Source organism: Protopterus annectens, chromosome 3.part1, assembly GCF_019279795.1.
Source record: "Protopterus annectens isolate FY-2018-M chromosome 3.part1, PAN1.0, whole genome shotgun sequence".
Lineage (NCBI taxonomy): Eukaryota > Metazoa > Chordata > Ceratodontiformes > Protopteridae > Protopterus > Protopterus annectens.
The window spans coordinates 1649394139-1649415449 of NC_056732.1; the positions used below are offsets into that span (position 1 = coordinate 1649394139).

General features: G+C 44.1%; 1 protein-coding gene across 1 annotated transcript in view; it reads left to right on the forward strand.

Moving 5' to 3' along the window:
* The window catches only part of ANKIB1 (ankyrin repeat and IBR domain containing 1), a 2275843-nt gene that overhangs the window by 2074092 nt on the left and 180440 nt on the right, over nucleotides 1-21311 (forward strand). The window contains 1 exon segment of the mRNA XM_044067672.1: nucleotides 992-1043. Within this exon segment, the coding sequence (XP_043923607.1) occupies nucleotides 992-1043 (52 nt within the window).

Sequence of the window (21311 nt, forward strand, 5' to 3'; positions counted from 1 at the left end):
TACTTAGGACCATTGGCAAAGAAAATAATGGACTCAGAAATTCAAGGATATAATTGGTATGGTAGTCAAGAAAAGCTGGATCTATTTTCAGACGACATTATTTTATACCTGGCAAAACCAGAAAGGGACATTACAGTGCATATGTAGTACATGTATGTATGTGTGTGCACATCTGTGTCTTCTTTTTCTTTTACCAAGTTTACCAAGTTAATAAGTCAGCATATACTATATAAAAATAATATGGAAGACTGCACTTGCCAAAGCTTGGCCAGAGGACCTAGTAGTTTTGGAATGGAAAAACAGTTCATATAGAAAATGTCCACATGTACATTGGCAAAAGACTTCTGGAATTGTGATGCTATGCATCTCTACCATATATGAGTTTCTGCTACTGCCATCACGAGGTCACATGATGCAGTATAGCCTACAATCACTTCATACATTGCACTAAAGTATGCAGTACATAGAGTTGAAGCATCATTTTTGTTTAGCTATTGTTTACCAAGTATGTGGAATCAGGATTAAAAGAAGTAATATCCTGAAGTGTTGAATATTGAAAATTCAGAAAGGAAAGAACTGGTCTTTTTCCATCTTCAAATGCAGTAGGATAAAGGAAGGATGATAGTCATTATAGAATTTCTTGCTATATCTGTTATGACCCATATTAAATGCTAGTAATTTGTGCATACTAACTGATAAAATGTTATGATTTTTTTGGCTAGCCATGTATATTAATCATAATGTAATCAACCCTACTACTTTGGGGTATCATTTCTGTTGCACATCAGCATCTGCGTGTATGATTGTGTATGTGCCTGATTCTGCTTCAGGTACCTAGAAAATTTGAATAAACATCACCTTTAAAGTAAAGTGATATAAACTGCATTTTTTATTTAATTTTGGCATTTGTCATTAGCTGGTATTGATTTTTTTTGGAACACAAGATAACACTTTAATGATTGGCCTTATAGTTACTGGCTTTATTTTTCAGCTTTGCTGGTGGAACATGGGACTGGGAATACTTGGGATTTGCTTCACCTGAAGTAAGTATGTTTTTGACATTTTTTAATGCGGCATATTTCTTATGTGAATATTAACAGTGCTATACATAACTGAAGCTGCCCTCTACCTGGATACTGTAGCAGAGGGGTGAATGCATGCTTATAGGTTTAACATTCATAAGCAGTGCTGGTTTTTATAGCACTTCACATACATATTTTTCTATTGCCTTTTTTCCTCCCTGTCACTTGCTGATCATCAGGTTTTCTCAACATTGTCTTGATGGGAGAGGGTCTGTCATCCAGACAGCCATCAATGTTTTTTTTTACCCAGCCCTCCTGATTACATTTGCAACAGTCTGTCAGTGGGTCTCCCACAAAGCCAGGTTTGGTGACCAGTGCAGTCTTCCATGCATGCATTTCCCAGTTAATGCACACATGTTGCTTGGTGGATGCTCATCACCAGCCCCTTTGCCAGTTGCTGTTAATCTGAGCTTCTGCCAGGTGTCAGCTGTCCAGCAGGCTTGGCTGTCTTCCTCCCATAAGGATGGCTGAGCCAGCAGTGGCCGTGCACTCCCACCATCCTTTTCCAGATCTTTCAGGACATTAATGTGTTCCTGGTCATCTAGGTTGCAGCCAGTGCTTTATCTCTCTGTGTTGTGTGCATGCTTACCTGTAACTTTAGTAAAGTATGAACAGCTTGAACTTAGCAGTGTAATGACTTAATGAAAGCAGGAACAGTAATCACTCCACATTTACAGCAGTGTTAATTGTAGCCACATATGTATTATTGTGCACGTTGAACAGACCAAACACTCTAACTAGACGTACTCATTCCATTTAGCCATAAACATTACATGTCAAGGATGAAAACAAGAAATGGGAAGAGTCTTTTTTTTTAATCAAATCAGAACTTCCTTTATCCAGATGTCATCAGAAGAATGATCATATCCTGGTCTGTGAATTTAGTATTTGACAGTTTCACACTTAAAAAATATGTCTTTGCAACATCCTTATGTATCTGTAATTAAAAAGTGAGGCAATAACATTTAATATGGATATAGAGTCTATAAAATTGTTTACCCATGAAAAAGACAGCATAGCAGTGTTGGTTTCCAGTAATTTTCTACATCAAAATGCTTAAATAAAACAAAATGCACACTTATTAGACCTGTTGATTAACCTAGCATCACATGGGTTATAACATTTGTAATGTCTATTAAGATGTTAAGTAAAGATTTATGGATGTGTGACTATCCTCCATGAGATCTTTAATTTGACTGCCTTCTAGAATCAGATGTCTCACATGATAAGCACTTCTTGCACATGATTTCTGTAAAATATATACTACAAAATATAAGGTGACCCAAACAAGATAGCAGAAGAGTGTATCATATGCTAAAACTGTTGACCTGCAAACTAACAATAGGTAAATATAAAGCATTTGGCTTACTCTCCGGTTTCTGTAAAATGTCTTATCTTAAAATAAATTCCAGTAATTTAATGCTTTTGTGTAACCTGCCAAAAAAATATAGGAATGGTACCAAATATGTTCATAACTTGACATGCTTTGAAAACAAAATACAGTGAAACTTGCAAGAGTTTAAGAAACTCAGAAATAAAACTAAAGGCCAAATCAAACTTGATTAAAAAACTTGCTTTATAAGCCTTCAAAATGTAAATCTTACCAATACCAGCATTTGCTGGTCCTCCATAATCCAGCTCCTCAGTCCATGTCAAACTTCTAAATCCTCCCCAGTACTGATATCCAGTAATCATACAAGAATCGTTGATACCTTTAACTCTCAATTTATCCATCCTGTCTCAAACTTAAAAAAGAAATCATCTCAGAACAAATCCCAACCAATAAGCACACCTAAAAAACTCGCAGCAAAATAACATTTCATCCAGTCGGCACTGCCACACTATAATAATAATAAAACAAAAAAAAATGTTGAAAGTAAAACCCACGTCTGGCCCCTGATAAATCTGCCTAGTGATTACTTTAAAATAGCAGTGGAGCTGTTGCGTATCTGGCATTAATGCTCATTAACTGCTCCCTCAATGAATTCTATGTCCCATTACTTTATGTATATGTGTGTGTATATATATATATATATATATATATATATATATATATATATATATATATATATATATATCTTGCCATTACAATTATAGGTATAAAGAAGGTAAAGACCTGTCAGACCCAGCCTCATGTAGACCCATTTCAATTTTAAACCACAATTATGAAATGTTTATTTGTATACTAGCTACAAGAATGTCAAATGTGTTGTCAGAATTGATAGATAGGGATCAGTCTGGTTTTGTGGAAGACACCCAAGCATTTTGACATTAGTCAAACAATGATGATCCAGAGAGAAGCAGAATGTTAGAAAATACCTCTGTTTTAGTGTATCTTGATGCAAAGAGATTCGACAGAGTAAACTGTGATTTTTATGAGTAAGGCAGTGGAAGCATTTGGATTTCCTGATACAATAATACGGTTAATTAGGAGGATATATGAAGGGCTGGAGACAAGAAATTGAATTGGGAGGGTTTCTCTCTGATAAGTTGTGTTTGAACAGAGGAACCAAGTGGGATTGTCCTCTTTCCCCTTTGTTATTTGCTTTATATTTTGAGCCACTAGCAAAGAAATTAAACAGTTAAGTTATAAATTCAATGATATAATTGATATGGTAATCAAGAGAAAAATAGCTTTATTTGTAGAAGATATTATATGAAGGATAAGTTGTGTTTGAACAGAGGAACCAAGCGGGATTGTCCTCTTTCCCCTTTGTTATTTGCTTTATATTTTGAGCCACTAGCAAAGAAATTAAACAGTTAACTTATAAATTCAGTGATATAATTGATATGGTAATCAAGAAAAAAATAGCTTTATTTGTAGAAGATATTATTTTGTACTTGATAAGTCCGGAAAAGGACATCTCAGCATTGTGGGACATTCTCAGACAGTTTCAAGTCTTTTCAGTCCAGTATGCCAGGATATAAAATTAGTTAAGATAAAACAAAGGCTATAGCCATAAGTTATGTACCCACTCATGACTTGACTCAGCAATATCCATATTTATGAGGAAACGAGAAGATGAAGTGTTTAGTAGTATGGATTAAAAATATTTCTGTTGTGGCAGCCAAGGATATGTGGTAAGAGACTGAAAAGACAGCATAGAAACTGGAAGCTGTTTTATGGGTATGGATAGTAAGATTTCCAAACCAAAAACCAGAACAAGTATGCAAGGAAAACAGTGGTAAGCAAAAACACCAAAATGCAGAACCAAAATTCCAAAAAGTTCACTTTAATAACCAGAGGATTTAGCGCTTTCATAAGGTTGTAGCAAAACTTCAGAATAACTCGAAACACCTTGCTTAAATAATGCAATTAAAACCACATGACTCAAGACACACCTCTCAAGTAGCAAAGACTTCTAAAAGCTACGTGAACACTAAAACAACATGTTTAAAGGACAACCGCACCCACAGACTCAAAAAACATGTTTATTTCATTATGGTTTGGTGTTTCCTACATTTTAACACCATTCTGGGACTATTTAGAGCATTTTACATATTTTTATACTCAATTTCTGACTCTGACCACATGGGGTCTGGCATCTTGAAATAATTCTGACTGTTTAGTTTGCCTCTAAGTATCCCAGAATGCATTGTTTGTCTCCAAAAAATTGCATCAGATCTGTCACGTTTTCCCTAAAGCTCCTGTCAGTTCACTGATTTTACAAGCATTCACTGCTGTGTTATAGTCTCCTACTTTTGGTTAAAATTGTATCCTTTTTCAATGACTACTTCAAACACAAGCACTGCAAATGCTACAGAACAGAATTAAAAAGTGCATTTTATTGCTCTTTCTTCTTAGAAATGCTAACTTGATTTATTTTGTGAAGGCTGAAGTCTAGTTCTTTAAGGTATCTCCCCTCCCCTTCACACCTACCTTCCCTAGCTGTCAAGGAGATAAGGGTAATTGACCCATTATCTGCATGTGATTAACAGCTCACAGCTGGTGACCAGACTAATTTACTGTTTTCTTGTCAGCCTTTCCTTCCTTACAGTGGGGGACTTTTTTTGTTGCACTCCTCCTGTCAAATTTAGAACCAAGCTCCATAGCTCTGGGAATAATCACTGTTTTGTAAAGCATCAAACTCCCACTTATTTTTTCTTCCTGTTTGGTTAACTAGCTAACAAATGATGCACTGTAAACACAAAATATTTCACAGACTTGCATGACAGCACCCACATGCTTTTTTTAAGTGGTAATTTAAGAAAATTATGGTATTGCATACTACTTGTAATCTGATGTAGTGTTGTTGATTAATTGTGACAGACATCTGCTTCTTATGTAAAAACATGCAGTTAATGTCTATTCATGTTCATTGCAAATTTATGCCCTTAGATGTTCTTCCTGTTGTTGCAGTCATTACATTTGAGTTATCTGCTTGCAGTAGCCCTCAGTCGGCCTGATTAACAAAGTCTTGGGTCCTCCGTCGATTGCTGTCCCTTCTTCCATGACGTCAGGTCTTCAGGGGTATAAAACATGCAGCCGATGTCATTGCACCAGTCTTTCTTGCCGCGCAGTGCCTAAAGCAGAAGCAGTTCGCAAATGCCGGTCGGCCGACTCCTGAAATTTTCATTTTCGAGTTTCAGAACCGAAGTCTTCAACTAAAGCTAAGTACCCCATTGGGGAAACTTTTTCTTGCTCCTTACCGATGTCAGTAAAAGTTAATAATTGCATTACTTGTGGAAAGCAAATACCTCATAAAGATTTTCATTCGTACTGTATTCCTTGCCTAGGCCCTGACCACAACGTACCTTGCTGTCGGTTTTGTGCTTTATTTCAGCAGCGCACTATCCATCGTCGGTATATTTTCGCCTCTAAATATTTCGGTTCTCGGTTTAATTATCCAGAAATATATGTTAGCCATCCAACTACCGGGATTTTGAAAAAACACAAAGATAAAGACAGAGACAGGCCGCCGAGGTCCAAAACTGCCAACGACACTTCTAAGCCAGTCGCCAGTTCGCCGGTACTCAGTGAGGCGCTTTCGCAGCCCCTGATACCCGCTACTTCTGATTTGCAGGCCTCTACTGAGACTCATTCAGAGTCCGGTATGCCAGGATATGCTTTAACTTTGGAACCCGCGGATGTCTCTACCTTGGATGGGTCCGGAGCTGCTGTGCAGGCACCGGCTTCTGAGGATGAATTCAGGCCTACGGACTTGCATATTAAACCAACGCCTCCTTCTTCATTTAGGCCTTGCCTAAATCTCGAACCATGCCTAAAAAAAACAATGCCCAGACCGCATGCTCAGGCCTCTGTGCCTAAAAAAATGATAAGAATGGCTGAAGATCTTATAACTCTAATCAGGGGAAGCCAACCTCCCCCTTCTAAGAGACCTAGGACTGAAGTTGGTTTATGAATCTTCTGACCAGGATTCTGACTTTTCTGATGATCTGGATTTGCCCTTATCTACTTATGAGGATTCTGATGCAGAGGACTCTATTCTTTTTGCTTCCTCTCCAGAGGATGTTTCTTTTGGTGAAACCTTGCATACTCTCAGGGAGCATTTCCACTGGGAAAGCCAGGATTTTTCTGATTCAAAAAAGGGGCTTAGGAATTTCTTACTCCTGCCTCAGCATAGGCTTTTAGCTATTCCTCCTGTACTAGACATTGTTGTTGATGCTTTTTCGGAATCTAGTTTGGCCCCTGATTCTTTGCCTCCTGCTCCCAGAAAACCTGACTGATATTACAAGGTTCCTGATTCACACAAGTTCCTCTGTAAAATCCTATTGCGGTTCCAGAGACTATTTCACAGGGACCCAAGGGTATTAAGGCTTCTGCTGCTAAAAATCCTACCCTTTCTGATAGAGACTCCAGAGCACTGGATAGATGGGGTAAGAAGGTTTATACTTCTGCAACCTTGGCCATTAGTGCTTTAAACTGCCAGTTTCATATGTTAAAATATCAGCAACATGTTATTGGATTGCTTAAACAGAAAATGATGTTGATTCCTGACTGTGCGGAAAATAAAGAATTACAGGATTTAATGCATTCTGCTGAACAGGTTGGAAAACATACTTTACAATGTGGATTTGATTCATTAAAGGTCTCTTGCAGGGCTGCTGTTAGTGGGTCTGTGCTCAGAAGGCATGCTTGGCTTAAGGAACAATCTTTGCCTGATCATGTTAAAACTAAATTGTTGGATGCTCCCTTAAATCAGGACTGCCTATTTAGCAACAAGGCTGAGGAAGTTCTTAAAAAGATGGAAGATAAAGCTAAATCTATGCAAACTGTTAAAGATTTCTTACAAGTTCAGCCTCCTAGATTTAGTAGGCCCTGGTCCTCTAAGAATTGGTCCTTTCTGGCCCCTTCCAGAAACCCCAGGATGTTATTTAGTCCAATCTCGCTTACATTCTTACCCGTGGGTTCAGAGCCGAACCTTGGCTCCGACTCGGCCATACTCTAGCTCAAAGTCTTTCATTTGGCTGGGCTAAGAAGGTATCCCATGCTGCACTGCTCCCTTTTCCCAGATCTTGTTTGCCGCTCGAATAGCTCAGACGTGGTCTCACTCTTGGCTGTGGCTAAGTATAACTTTTTGTCTTTTAGTGAGATATTCTTCAAAAAAATCTATTTTCATAGCTGTGTGTTGTGTGTGTGTACTAGTTTGATATTCTGGTGTACTTTTTTTCTTGTGGTATTGTCTTTTGTGGTATCCCACTAACTGTTTCCCCTACAGGCTAGGCCCATTTCAGTTAGAGGACCTAGTCCTTTCCCTGTGTTCCTGTTGGGACCGCTTAAGTTACAGGTCTTTTTGTGATTGTTGGTTTTTCCTTAGTTCCCGCGCTTGTGGCTTCTATATTAATGGTTGGTCTGTATTAACGGTTGGTGGCTTTTCAGTTTCCTTCACTATGTCTAAGGATACGAAAGAGCATAAACCTTCGGGCTTTAAGAAATGTACTAAATGTGGTTATAAAATGTCAATCACTGACGGGCACTCTGTGTGTTTATTGTCTGGGGGGCGAGTCACCTCCAGGAATCTTGTACATTTTGCCATGCATTTAGCCTGCATGTTCTTCAGGAGAGGAAGAACAAACTAATTTTGAAAGGACTTCTGAAACCCTCCTTTGAGGAGGATTTGGGGAGGGCTTCTAGCTTCAAGTCCTCTCCCTCTAAGAGTAAAACTTCCAATTCTAAAAAGTGATCTCCGGCTCCATCTGTATCCTCGGAGCCTCCGGAGAAAGTAGTAAAATCTACTGTGGCATCCTCGGCTCCACTGTCTTCGGAGCTGCAGGAAGTTAGTGCATTGACGGAATCTGCTTCAGCTCCAAGTCCCTCGGAGCCGATTGCGGAGGTGCTAGTTCGGAGCCGGTCTCCAAATTTTAGACCGGTCTCTCCTCCTCGCAAGTCTCCTTCAGAGAGGAGGTCTAGATCTCCTTCCTTATCTTCTAGGTCCTCCAGGACTCTTTCAGATGTGGATGTAGATAGTGTTACAGAGACTGCTCCAATCACTGGTACTGGTGAAATTGTTTTCGGCTCCTTCCCAGTCGGCTCCGGAGCCTGTCACCCAGCCAGCGTCGATACTTCCTCCTCCGATCGAATCTCAGCTTTTGGAGCCGGAGTGGTCAGCGCCATCTGATATCCCTAGGTTGGCTCCGATGGCCCATCCTGGCTTATCAGCTCCGGCTTCAGCTCCGATCCCGTCGGCTCTGTCCACAGGTTCCAGGATTCATGGTTCCTCGGTCGAACCCGAGGGGAGGCCTCAGGACACTTTTTGGCTCCTAGCCTCCCTCTCGGTGCTTCGGCGTGGGGGAGCCTGAACCCTGCTTCGGCTTCGGACCTGGTCCCTTCTGCTCCGAGGTCTTCCATGGCTGGTCGATCTTCGGAGCTGGGGGGACCAGCTTTCAAGACCATGCGGAGCATGCTGGCCAGGTCCTCAGCAGCATCATTTGACATTGACACTGTGTCCCCTCCAGCTCTGGTGTGGGTCTCTGATCGTCTTCTATCTTTCAACAGCGGAGACCCAAAGCCTCAGGATACCCCCATGAGTGGTCCCCATATTTCTGAGGGCCCCTCAGTGTTTTTGCCTGAGGAGCCACCCAGAAAAAGAACATGCAAGAGGAAGCACATCGACTCCCAAGATGAGTCCCTCACGTCAGACACTGACCTCGAGGAATCGGAGGGGTCCCCCAAGTCATCCTCTGAGGATGTCTCTTTCTCTGACATCCTAGAAATTTTTGAAGCAGAGGGGTGGCTGGCCCTCCAAAGCTCCCACCGAGGAGGAGTCGGTGTTCCTGAAGGCCTTTGGGAGTCAGCCCTCCGCCTCCTGGTTATCGTCACCCTTCGAACTTCTGGATCTGGTTTGTCAAAGGGTGTGGGGAAACCCCTGACTCTGTGGAACCAGTCCCCAGGAGATGCAACAAATTCTTGTCCACCCCCTCTGACAAAAAGTTTCTACCCAAGGGAGTTCCTGTAGATGCCGTGGTGGTGGCAGCGGCCACCAAGAAGGAACTGGATGAGACTTTGTCTACCGTCCATCCTCCTAACAAGGAGTCTAGGACCATGGACTGGTACAGGAAGTGTATGATGTTAAGTTGTCTATCTCGCCTTCATTCTTGCTGTTTGGGATCGGAGCCGATCCTCTGCTCCGACTCAGCCATCTTCAATAGCTCGAGAGCTGTTTACTGGCTTGAGGCTACCCCTTATCCCATAATGCCTAGCGATGGCTACCCAGATCTTGTTTGCCGCTTCAGCTGCGAGCGTGTCGATTTTCTGGCTCAGGCTCGTATATTTAACTTTTTGTGTAAACTTTCCTTAAAATTTTAAATTTCTAGTATCCTTTCTATTTAGAGTTAGCTATACATGTTGTAGTTATATTTTCTATAATGTCGCTACCTTTTTTGACAGAACTCATTTAAGTTAGAGAGTTCACCATCCTTCCCCGATACCTAGGTTAGCCGTTTAACTTAGAGGCTCTCCTACTTTTTTTTTCCCTTATTGTAAAAAAAAAAAATATATATATATATATATATATATATATATATATATATAATAGTTATAGATAGTACTGGTGTGTTTTGTCTAGTGTAGTACTTTTTTTTTGTCTGTATTTACTTACTTAGTCTTCCCCTTTTTTGGTACAGTCATGTCTAAGGAAGCTAAGGTTTCTGGATTCAAGAAATGTAACTCATGCTGTCAGAAAATGTCTTTGACAGATGGGCACACTAGTTGCGTCTACTGTTTGGGCACTGTTCACCTGCAGGACTCTTGTTCTAATTGCCATGCTTTTAGTCCAAGAGTCTTGCAGGAGCGTTAGAACAAACTGATTCTTAGGGGTCTGTTAAAACCCCAGGATTCACCAGCAAAGAGTTCAGAGCCAGTGAAATCCTCAAAATCCACTAATCCTTCGGCTCCACCCTCGGAGCTGACTCCTGTGCAGGATTTACCTTCTAAGTCAGGTCCAGCTGGCACCGACAAGACAACCTCCCCGTCAGCTCCATCAGATGCTTCGGAGCTGTTGCAGAGCCACAACAGGCTGAGGTCCCCTTCTTTAGAGTCAGTGCATTCGGCTCCTCAGCCTTCATTACTTCAAAGTGAGCGTAACCACCGATCCTCTCACTCCTCTCGACCCTCTAGGCTGTCGGATCATGATCTGGAGAGAGTAGTCAGTAGGTTGCTAAAGTCGCAGGCACTAGCTAAATTATTTTCCAGCCCTCCTCAACAGGTATCGGCTCCATCCACTTCACTTGATGTTCCTCCTCCGACTCCAGTGAGTTTGGAGCTGGAGTTTGTTGGGGTTTGAGTAGTGGAACCGTTGGCTCCGATAACCATATCCCCTTCGATTCCAGCGACGGCTCCGATAACCATATACCCTTCGGTTCCGACGTCGGCTCAGATTACCTCGATGGTACCTTCCATCGAGGGATCTGGATGCCGAGGCTCCCTCGTTGGCTCCGTGGGGGTGACTGGCATCGGACCCTTGTCCAACCCCGTTTTCCCTCAGCGCAGGTGAGCTCGGCTCCAACTTCGGCCTCGGAGCCATCCCCCTCGGCATGGAGAAAGATTCCTATTTCTTTGGAACCAGAGCTTTCTCTGCTTCGAGACAGGAATGCCTTTGAGGTCATGCAGAGTGTGCTGTCCCCTGAGTCAGCTCCACTAATGGCCCCACCAGCTCCGTCTCCCGTAGTGCCTGTGCCAACCTCTGCTCCTCCTCCAGACCCCAAGCGTGGGGAACCAAGGCTCCAGGACACCCCATTGGGTGTTTCTTCTTCTTCCGAGGCTTCCCCTGATCACTTAGAGGAGCCCCCTTGGAAGAGGAAGTACAAGAGGAAGCACATTGACTCCCCTGAGTCTGTCACTTCTGATACAGACTTAGATGAATCGGAAGGGTCCCTGAGATCCCCCTCTGAAGATCCCCCTCCGAAGATGTTTCCTTCTCAGACATCCTTGAAATGCTTAGGCAGGGGGGGGGACTGGAATCCCCTAGCCCCTACCGAGGATGAGTCTGTATTCCTGGATGCTTTCGGTTCCTGACCTTTCACCTCCTGGGTTTCTCCGCCTTTCAACCCACTTATGTCCGTAGTGGCTGGTAAGGCTTGGTCAGCTTCGGACACAGTAGAACCAACTCCGAGGAGACCTAGTAAATTTATTACAGCCCCCCAGGATAAGCAATTCCTTTCTAAGGATGTCCCCATTGATGCCATGGTGGTAGCAGCAGCCACCAAAAAAGAGCTAGCAGAGACCTCTTCATCTGTTCATCCCCCTAACAAGGAGTGTAGGACAATGGACAGGTATGGAAAGTGAATGTTTGCTTCAGCGACCTTTTCCATGAGGTCACTGAACTATCTATGTCATTTTACTCAACTTCAAAGGGATCTCCTTAAAGAGCTTGGAGATACCCTTCAAGATCCTACAGCTGAGGGAGCACAAGCCAAAGAAGCTTCCCAGCTAGCGACGCTTATTTCTATAGTTAACTCCTCCATTAGGCTCATTTCCTATGCAGCCGATGGAGCAAGTAGAGCCACGGGCACGGGTGTAGCCCTTAGGAGGCATACGTGGATGCGGCTGTGTCACTTTACGGAACCCTTTCGAGCGTCCTTCACCAATACCCCCTTTGATGGTTCCTTTCTCTTTGGGCCACAGGTGAAAGACACGTTGACTAGGTGTGAGCAAGAAGGCAAGACTCTCTGCCGTGGGAGTCCGTTTTTCCACTCCCTCTAGACTTTACCCCAAGGGTCAGAAGAGTGGGAAAATGTGGTTCCGTAAATTTCAGGGAGCCTTGCCTGACACACGTAGTGATTTTTCCTCCAGAGGCAGAGGGGGAAACAATAATAATAGACGCCGCCCTGGTGGCAGTGGTGGTCCGGAGAACCAGGGAAACAGAGAATCTTTCTCTGATAAGCCCTTCCAGCATCCTTGAAGGGTTACCTGGCTGCTCACCTCTGGAGGCAGTTGGGGGAAGGCTTTCACTGTACCCAAAAGCCTGGCTAAATTTAACAAAAGACAGATGAGTACGGTCCATTATATCTGGAGGTTATAAAATTCCCTTCCATCAACCCCCCCTTACAGTTAAAGAAAATCCTTCCAGATGTGCAACCCAATCTGAAGGAGCAAGCAGTAGTAGAAGTTTCAAAACTGCTAGAAAAAAGAGCCATCCAGGAAGTCCCCGCAGACCAGCACAGATCCGGAACTTACTCAAGGTTCTTTTTGGTACCAAAAAAGACAGGGAACTGGAGACCGATTCTGGATCTCAGCAGACTAAACAAGTCTGTACAAAGAACAAAGTTTCCGATGGTCACACTACAGTCTATTCTACCCTTTCTGGGTCAGGAAAATTGGATGTGCTCGATAGATCTTCAGGACGCGTACTACCATATCAAGATGGACAGATGCTCCAGGATATTTCTTTGCTTTTGGGTGGGGGCCAGTAAGTACCAGTTCAGAGCTCTGCCCTTTGGTCTCACCACAGCCCCCAGAGTGTTCACCAAGTGTATGGCAGTGGTCACGGCTCACTTGAGACATCAAGAATTCCAGGTGTTTCCATATCTAGATGACTGGCCCCTCACTGCTACCACCAGGCATCAACTCCTACAAGCATGGGATTATACAATCACATCCTGCACCCAGCGAGGTATTACAATAAATTTCAAAAAATCTGCCTTGTTGCCCTGTCAATCTATGACTTACATAGGAACAGACTTAAACACAAGGGATATGTTCACAAGGATACCACTAGAAAGAGTGTCCACAATTCGCCAACAAGTGCAAATTCTAATGCAGAGCAAAAGGATCCAAGTCAGGTATGCCCTTCAAACTCTGGGCTCCATGGCAGCGGCCATTCTTCTAATCCCACTAGCATGCTTCCACATGAGAATTCTTCAGTGGCTTCTTTTCACACAGTGGTCCTTCCAAGAGCTACCCATGTCTCACATGATCCTTATCATGGAGGCATGCAAAAGACACCTTTCTTGGTGGATGGTCTCTCCATTAGTTACTCAGGGAAGACCTTTCATACAACCCCCTCCGGTAGCCACAGTGATGACAGACACCTCCCTGATAGGGTGGGGGGGCATTATCTGGGCAGGACAGTCCAACGCACTTGGCAACCTCACGAGTACCATCTGCATATAAATGTCCTAGGAATGAGAGCCGTGCTCCTAGCGTTGCAAGCTCTTCAAGACTCTCTTCCTTCCGGGACCATTGCAGTTCAAACAGAAACATGTCAGTGGTGCGGTACATCAACAAGCAGGACGGGACCAGATCCTACCCCCTGTGTCGAGAAGCACTCAGACTTTGGCAGTGGGCGATTTCCTCCCACCGTTTTGTGATCATGACGCACATCCCTGGGAGATCCAATGTAATAGCGGACAGGCTCAGCAGAGCTATCCTCATGCCTCAAGAGTGGTCTCTGAATCAGGAAGTTGCGAATCTTATTTTCCCACAAATGGGGACAGCCTTGCTGCGATCTTTTTGCCACCCCCCTTCAAAAACAAATGCAGCAACTACTTCTCCCTTCTTCTGCTTCCAGGTCACATACCCAGAGACGCTGTAGTCCACGTTTGGCCTCAGGGACTTCTTTATGCTTTTCCTCCATTTCCTCTGATACCAAAACTCATACAGAAAGCAAAATCGTTGGGTTGCAAAATGATCCTCATTGCCCCCTACTGGCCTCAACAGATATGGTTCCCGTTCCTGCACCATTACCTTCTCGATCAACCCTGGACTCTGGACCCAATTCCAGATCTCCTGATTCATCAATCAGGCGGGTTGCATCAATCCCTCCCAACTCTCCAGCTCACAGCTTGGTTGCTCCACTACCAACCTTAGCCAGGCTTCCCAGCATTTCCTCAGCAGTATGTGAGATTATTGTCTCCTCTCACAAGTCTACAACGAGAAAAACTTATGCTAGCAAATGGAAATGTTTTTCTTGTTGGGTGGAGTCTAGGAATGTGGATCCCTTCTCAGCCCCACGCCACAAAATTCTGGAATTCCTGGCATAACTGTTTCACTCCGGGGCCGCTTCCGCTATGATTAGGATACAATTAGCGGCCATTTCTAATTTTCATATTGGTTGGTCAAATTCTTTAACATTATGTCTCATAAGTTCTGTAAAGCTTTTTTGAGAGGAACATCTCTTCTTAGACCTCCAGTGAGAGATCCTCCTTCCCCTTGGGACCTTAATTTAGTCCTAACTTCTTTAATTCTGCTCCCTTTTGAACCAGCAGCTTCCTGCTTCATCAAGTTTCTATCTTGGAAGACTTTCTGGTAGCTATCACTTCAGCTAGGCGTGTCTCAGAACTCCAGGCACTATGTATTCGTCCTCCTTACCTGGTGTTTCACAAGGACAGAGTTGCTCTGAGGACTAATCCTTTGTTTCTTCCTAAAGAATGCTCAGAAAATAATTTAAACCAATCTATAGATCTCCCTGTGTTCTTCCCAAATCATAGCAACAAGGCAGAGTACAAACTTCACCAATTGGATGTTCATAGACAATTGCATTTTTACCTGCTCAGAACTAAAGAAATAAGAAAGTCAGACCAATTATTCCTTTCTTATGCCTTAAACAAACAAGGTCTCCCAGTTTCCAAGGTGACCTTATCCAGGTGGTTGTCCCACACTATTACTTTTATTTAGCAGTTAAGGAACAAAGAGTTACCAATTAAACCGAAAGGTCATTCTACTAGGGCGTTAGCCACCTCCGTAGCCTTTCAGTCTAGGTTGCCCATGGATTCCATCTGTGCAGCTGCCACATGGGCAAACCCTCATACCTTTATCTCTCATTACAAGGTGGATATGGTCTCCCGGAGCAGAGCTGACTTTGGTTCCACTGTTCTGAAGAGTCTATTCCACTGAGCCACCCAGGGTGTTAGGTGCTAGGTATGCTGTCCCAAACAGCAAGAATGAAGGCGAGATAGACAACTTAACATTAAGAAGTTATGTACCTACCATAACGTTCCATGTTAGTTGTCTTCATCTCGCCTTCTTTCTTGCATCCCTCCCTCTGTCCCCTGTCCTAGTGGATTAAGAGGAGTTCCTTTTTTCACTGGTTGAGTATTCTTTTATTGTTATTCTTCTGGCCAGGTCTTCCTAAACTATTCTAGATATTATAGTGCTGGGAACAAGCAGTTTTTTGATAACTGGTTTTTCTCTTATGTCTGGTTTACCTATTTCAAATGAGATCTGGGTAGCTATCGCTAGGCATTATGGGATAAGGGGTAGCCTCGAGCCAGTAAACAGCTCTCGAGCTATTGAAGATGGCCGAGTCGGAGCCGAGGATCGGCTCCAATCCCAAAGAGCAAGAAAGAAGGTGAGATGAAGACAACTAACATGGAGCGTTATGGTAGTACATAGCTTCTTATTTTCTTCAGCGACCTTTACTCTGCGGTCACTGAATTACTTATCACATTTTACACGGCTCCAAAGAGATCCCCTGAAAGAGCTTGGAGATACTCTGCAGGGTAACATTTCTGATGCAGTGGCTCAGAAGGTCAACGCTCAGATGTCTACCCTCAACTCTATTGCTAACTCCTCCATGAGGCTGATCTCTTCCGCAGCTGAAGGAGCGGGTAGGGCAGCAAGTTCGGGAGTTGCTCTTAGAAGACACTCCTGAATGCGCCTCTGTAATTTCGCAGAGGCCTTCAAGTCTACGTTCACCAGTGCCCCGTTTGATGGTTCCTCCTTATTCGGAACCAAGGTGAAGGACATTCTCACTAGGTGTGAGCAAGAGGGAAATACTCTGTCTGCTGCAGGAGTCAGTTTTTCCCTCCCCTCTAGGTCTTATCCCAAGACCCAGAGGGGTGGGAAGATGTGGTTCAAAAAATCTCAGAGGTTTTTTCATGACGCACAAGGTGAGTCCCCCTCCAGAGGCAGGGGAGGGGTGGTGATTCAGGTGGACACCGCCCTAGGGGCAGAGGAGGCCCGCGTAACCAGGGAGACCGCGATTCTTTTTGTGGCTCTCCCTACCAGCGCTCCTGATGGGAGGCCTGACTGTGCATTTCCGGAGCCAGTCGGGGGTCGCATTTCACTATACCCAGAGGCCTGGCAAGGTATCACTCAGGACCAATGGGTATTAAAAATAGTTTCCAGAGGATATCACATTCCCTTCTCTTCAACTCCCCCTCCGATCAAAAAAATCCCACGTTCCACCCAATCAAAGGGATTCCGCAGCTTCAGAGGCTTTAAAGCTGCTAGGAAAAGGAGCCATCCAGCATGTCCCCTCAGACCAGATTGGATTAGGGACTTACTCCAGATTCTTTTTGGTGCCAGAAAGGACAAGGGACCTGAGACCTATTTTGGATCTCAGCAGATTGAACACCCATGTGAAGAAGTCCAATTTCCGAATGGTCACGTTGCAGTCTATTCTCCCATTGTTGGAAAAAGAAGTGTGGATTTGCTCCATCGACCTCAAGGATGCTTACTACCATATGAAGATGGACAGGGCATCCAGAAGTCATCTACATTTCCGGCTGGGAGCCAGTCATTTTCAATTTTGCGCCCTGCCCTTTGGTCTCACCACAGCCCCCAGGGTGTTCACCAAATGTATGGCAGTGGTGACGGTTCACTTGAGACGTCAGGGATTCCAAGTGTTTCCGTACCCGGACGACTGGCTCCTTTCTGCCACCACCAAGCATCTACTCCTATAAACCAGAGACACCACTATCAAACTGTGTCAACAACTGGGTATCACTCTAAATTGGGAAAAGTCTGCCTTGTTGCCCTCGCAGCGTGTATAGGCACCGAGTTAGACACCGTGCTCATGAGGGCGTTTTTACCACTAGAAAGGATTCAAAGTTTACAACAGGTGTATGCGTTGCTCCCTTTGAGAAGAGTGAAGGCAAGATTGATTCTCAAATTGTTGGGGACGATGGCTGCTACAATTATGCTGGTTCCTCTGGTGAGGCTGCACATGAGGCTCCTTCAATGGCTACTCTTCGCCCAGTGGTCCCTACAACATCTTCTGCTTTCTCATCTTATAATAATCACAGACAGGTGCAAGCAGGATCTTTACTGGTGGCTTCACACCAGCAACCTCAGTGTGGCACAACCCTTCTTTCCGTCCCCTCCGGTTGCCACAGTGACCACAGATGCCTCCCAGATGGAGTGGGGGGGGGGCATTATCTAGACAGGACTGTCCAAGGCACGTGGCAGGAACACGAAATGCATCTGCATATCAATGTCCTGGAGATTAGAGCAGTGCTACTAGCGTTGCAAGCACTGTAGAGCTTTCTTCCTCATGAGACAATTGCTATCCACTCAGGCAATATGTCGGTGGTATGGTATCTAAACAGACAGGGAGCAACCAAGTTGTACCCCCTTTGCAGAGAGGCCATGCGAGTGTGGCAGTGGGCAGTGGCTTCCCAATGTTTTCTTGTAGCAACGCACATTCCGGGGAAGTCCAATGTGATTGCCGACAGGTTGAGCAGAGCTATTCTGATGCCTCACAAGTGGTCCCTGAACAATCAGGTTGCGGAGCAGATTTTCCGCAGGTGGGCTCAGCCTTGCTGCAACCTACTTGCCAGCCCCCTCAATACCAAATGCAGCAGCTACTTCACCCTTATCCCCCCTCAGGGGGAGTCACCCAGGGATGCTCTAGTTCACGATTGGCCCTCCGGTCTACTGTATGCCTTCCCTCCTGTTCCTCTGCTGACAAAGGTTATTCAGAAAGTGCAATCTTTGGGAAGCAAAATGATTCTGATTGCTCCACACTGGTCTCATCAAATTTGGTTCCCCTTTCTCCATCCCTACCTAATGGACGCCCCCTGGATTCTGGACCCACAACCAGATCTGCTGACTCATATGTCAGGGCAGCTCCATCCCTCTCTTCAGACCCTCCGGTTGACAGCCTGGCTTCTCCATTTCCATCATTAGTCAGGCTTCATCATTTTTCGCCAGAAGTGGTTCATTTCTGTCTTCCTCCCATAAGCCTTCCACCAGAAAAATCTGTTCCAGTAAATGGAAGAGATTTTGTATATGGGGCGCATGCAAGACAAATTGATCCTTATACAGCTCCAATTTCATCAGTCCTGGAGTTCCTCTCCATGCTTTTCAACCAAGGATCAGCAGCCACTACTATTAAGGTCCATTTGACAGCTATTTCCACCTTTCACATCGCTGATGAGCCTAGTCTCATGGCACATAGACTTTGTAAGGCATTCCTGAAGGGCACTATGCTGCTTCGTCCTCCAATCTTTGACCCAGTTATGCTTTGGGACTTAAATTTTGTTCTACAATATATCTCACTTCACCCCCCCATTTGAGTCTGCAGCCACTTGTGATTTAAAATATTTGACTTGGAAGGCAATCTTTTTGGTAGCCATCACTTCAGCCAGACGTGTCTCGGAGCTTCAAGCCTTATCAATTAGACCACCTTACTTGATTTTTCATAAGGACAGGGTTTCTCTCAGACCAAACCCTTCCTTTCTACCGAAAGTGGCTTCAGTTAGTAATCTAAACCAATCTATTGAACTACCTGTATTCTTTCCAGAGTTCTTGAACAAGGCAGAATTTAGATTTCATCAGCTGGATGTGCACAGACAATTACAATTCTATTTACATAGAACGAAGGATCTTAGAAAATCGGATCAGTTGTTTGTCTCATTTTCAGAAAACAGTATTGGGTCTCCTGTTTTCAAAGTCACCTTATCTAGATGGATCTCCAGTTGTATTTCCTTCATTTATGCTTTAGGTGGCAGGGATTTACCATTTTCAGTGAAGGCTCATTCTACCCGATCTGTGTCTACATCTACAGCCTTTCAGGCCAGGTTGTCTATGGATGATATTTGTGCTGCGGCTACATGGGCATCTCCTCACACCTTTGTTACTCACTACAAGTTAGATTTGGTGTCCAGAGGCAGGTCTTCCTTTGGTTCCACAGTGCTCAGGAGTATTTTTCACTGAGCCTGCCAGGATTCAGATGCTGAGGACGGTGTCCCACGGGTAAGAATGTAGGCGAGATTGGACTACATAACATCAAGAAGTTATGTAGTCACCATAATGTTCAATGTATGTAGTCCATCTCGCCTCACATTCTTACTTACCCCCCTCCTTCCCCCATTCTGGAGGACCTAGGGGTTAGGTATGGTTTCAAAATTCCTTTATGGTTGGTATGTTTTTCCTTCTCTATGTGTTATGTGTGGAGAAGTGAGTGATTGAGCTCGCAGCAAACTAGATCTGGGAAAAGGGAGCAGTGCAGCATGGGATACCTTCTTAGCCCACCAATTGAAAGACTTCGAGCTAGAGTATGGCCGACTTGGAGCTGAGATTCGGCTCCGAACCCACGGGTAAGAGTGTGAGGCGAGATGGACTACATACTTCGAACGTTATGGTGAGTACATAACTTCTTGTTTCAGGCCCAGGGCACACACAAGACTAAGCAGTGGGAAGTTTCCACACCCAAACCAGTGAGTAGTAAGACTCCCCCTATGGAAAACTGTCTCAATGACTTGCTTTTAAAACTTGCAAGCACTTCTCAACTGAATGCTCCTTTAGGCGGAAAGATTGGTCTGCAGGCCAGAAACTGAGAACTCATTACCCAGAACAAATGGGTTTTAAATATAGTGTCCCAAGGATACAGATTTCAATTTCACACCTTACCAACACCAAGCAGGTGGCCAGATCTACCCCCAAATGAGTGGGCAGAGACCCAAAATCAAGTACTCTCTTTCTTAAGCATGAGGGCTGTTCATTTGGTACCAGAAGAGGAAAAGGGACAAGGTTTCTATTCAAGACTTTTTCTGGTACCCAGAAAAGGCAATACATGGTATCCTATCCTAGACCTTTCTACTCTAAATACCTTTCTGGTGATTCCAAAATTCAAGATGCTGACTCTTCACCAGCTGCTTCCTATGCCAGACAAAGATGCATGGTTGGCAACGCTGGACTTAAAAAATCATACCTGCACATCCCTATCAGGGAATCTTGCAGAAGATACCTATGCTTCAAAGCAGGCTACATGCACTATCAGTTCTCTGCACTGCCCTTTGGCTTATCTATTGCACCCAGGGTATTCACAAAGTGCCTAGCTCCAGTCATTGCATTTTGCAAGCAAAGAAATATTCAAATATACCCATACTTGGACGATTGTCTAATTCAGGCAGAAAGCCAGGACATAACTTTTGAATCATCTGGCCTTTGTTCAGAGGGTACCGACTTGTCTGGGGTACACCATAAACAAAAAAAAAAATCACAACTGGTACCCTGTCAATAAATTATATTCCTGGGAGCAAGCTTAAATACAACTTCCAGATGGCTTTCCTCACGCCAGAGAAATGGATTCTTTTGACAACCTACTTCAAACAAGTGGCCACAAAAACCCAGTTATCTGCAAGGCAAATACTGCAAGCCTTGGGCTTCATGGCCTCCTGCATTCTTCTAATTCCATTTGCAAGGCTGCATATGAAGAAACTGCAATGGTATCTCAAAAGCCTATGGTGTCAACATTCACAGGATCTAGAAGCAATGATTCCTATCATGCCTTGCCTATGCCTAGAGTTCCTTTGGTGGGCAGAGGCTTCCCACCAGAACAGTGGATTACCATTCACACTACCCCCTGCCATCTAAACCTTGACAGCTGATGCATCAGACTGTGCATGGCGGACTCACCTGGCAGGGAAGTGCATTCAGGACAAATGGAACCCAAGTCAAATGCACCTACACATAAATCAAAAGGAAATGTTAGCTGTACAGAATGATCTGACAGCCTTCAAGGACCACATTCTTCCAGGACAACTTATGGTAAAGACGGACAACACCACGGTCATGTGGTACATAAACAAGCAGGGGGGTACACA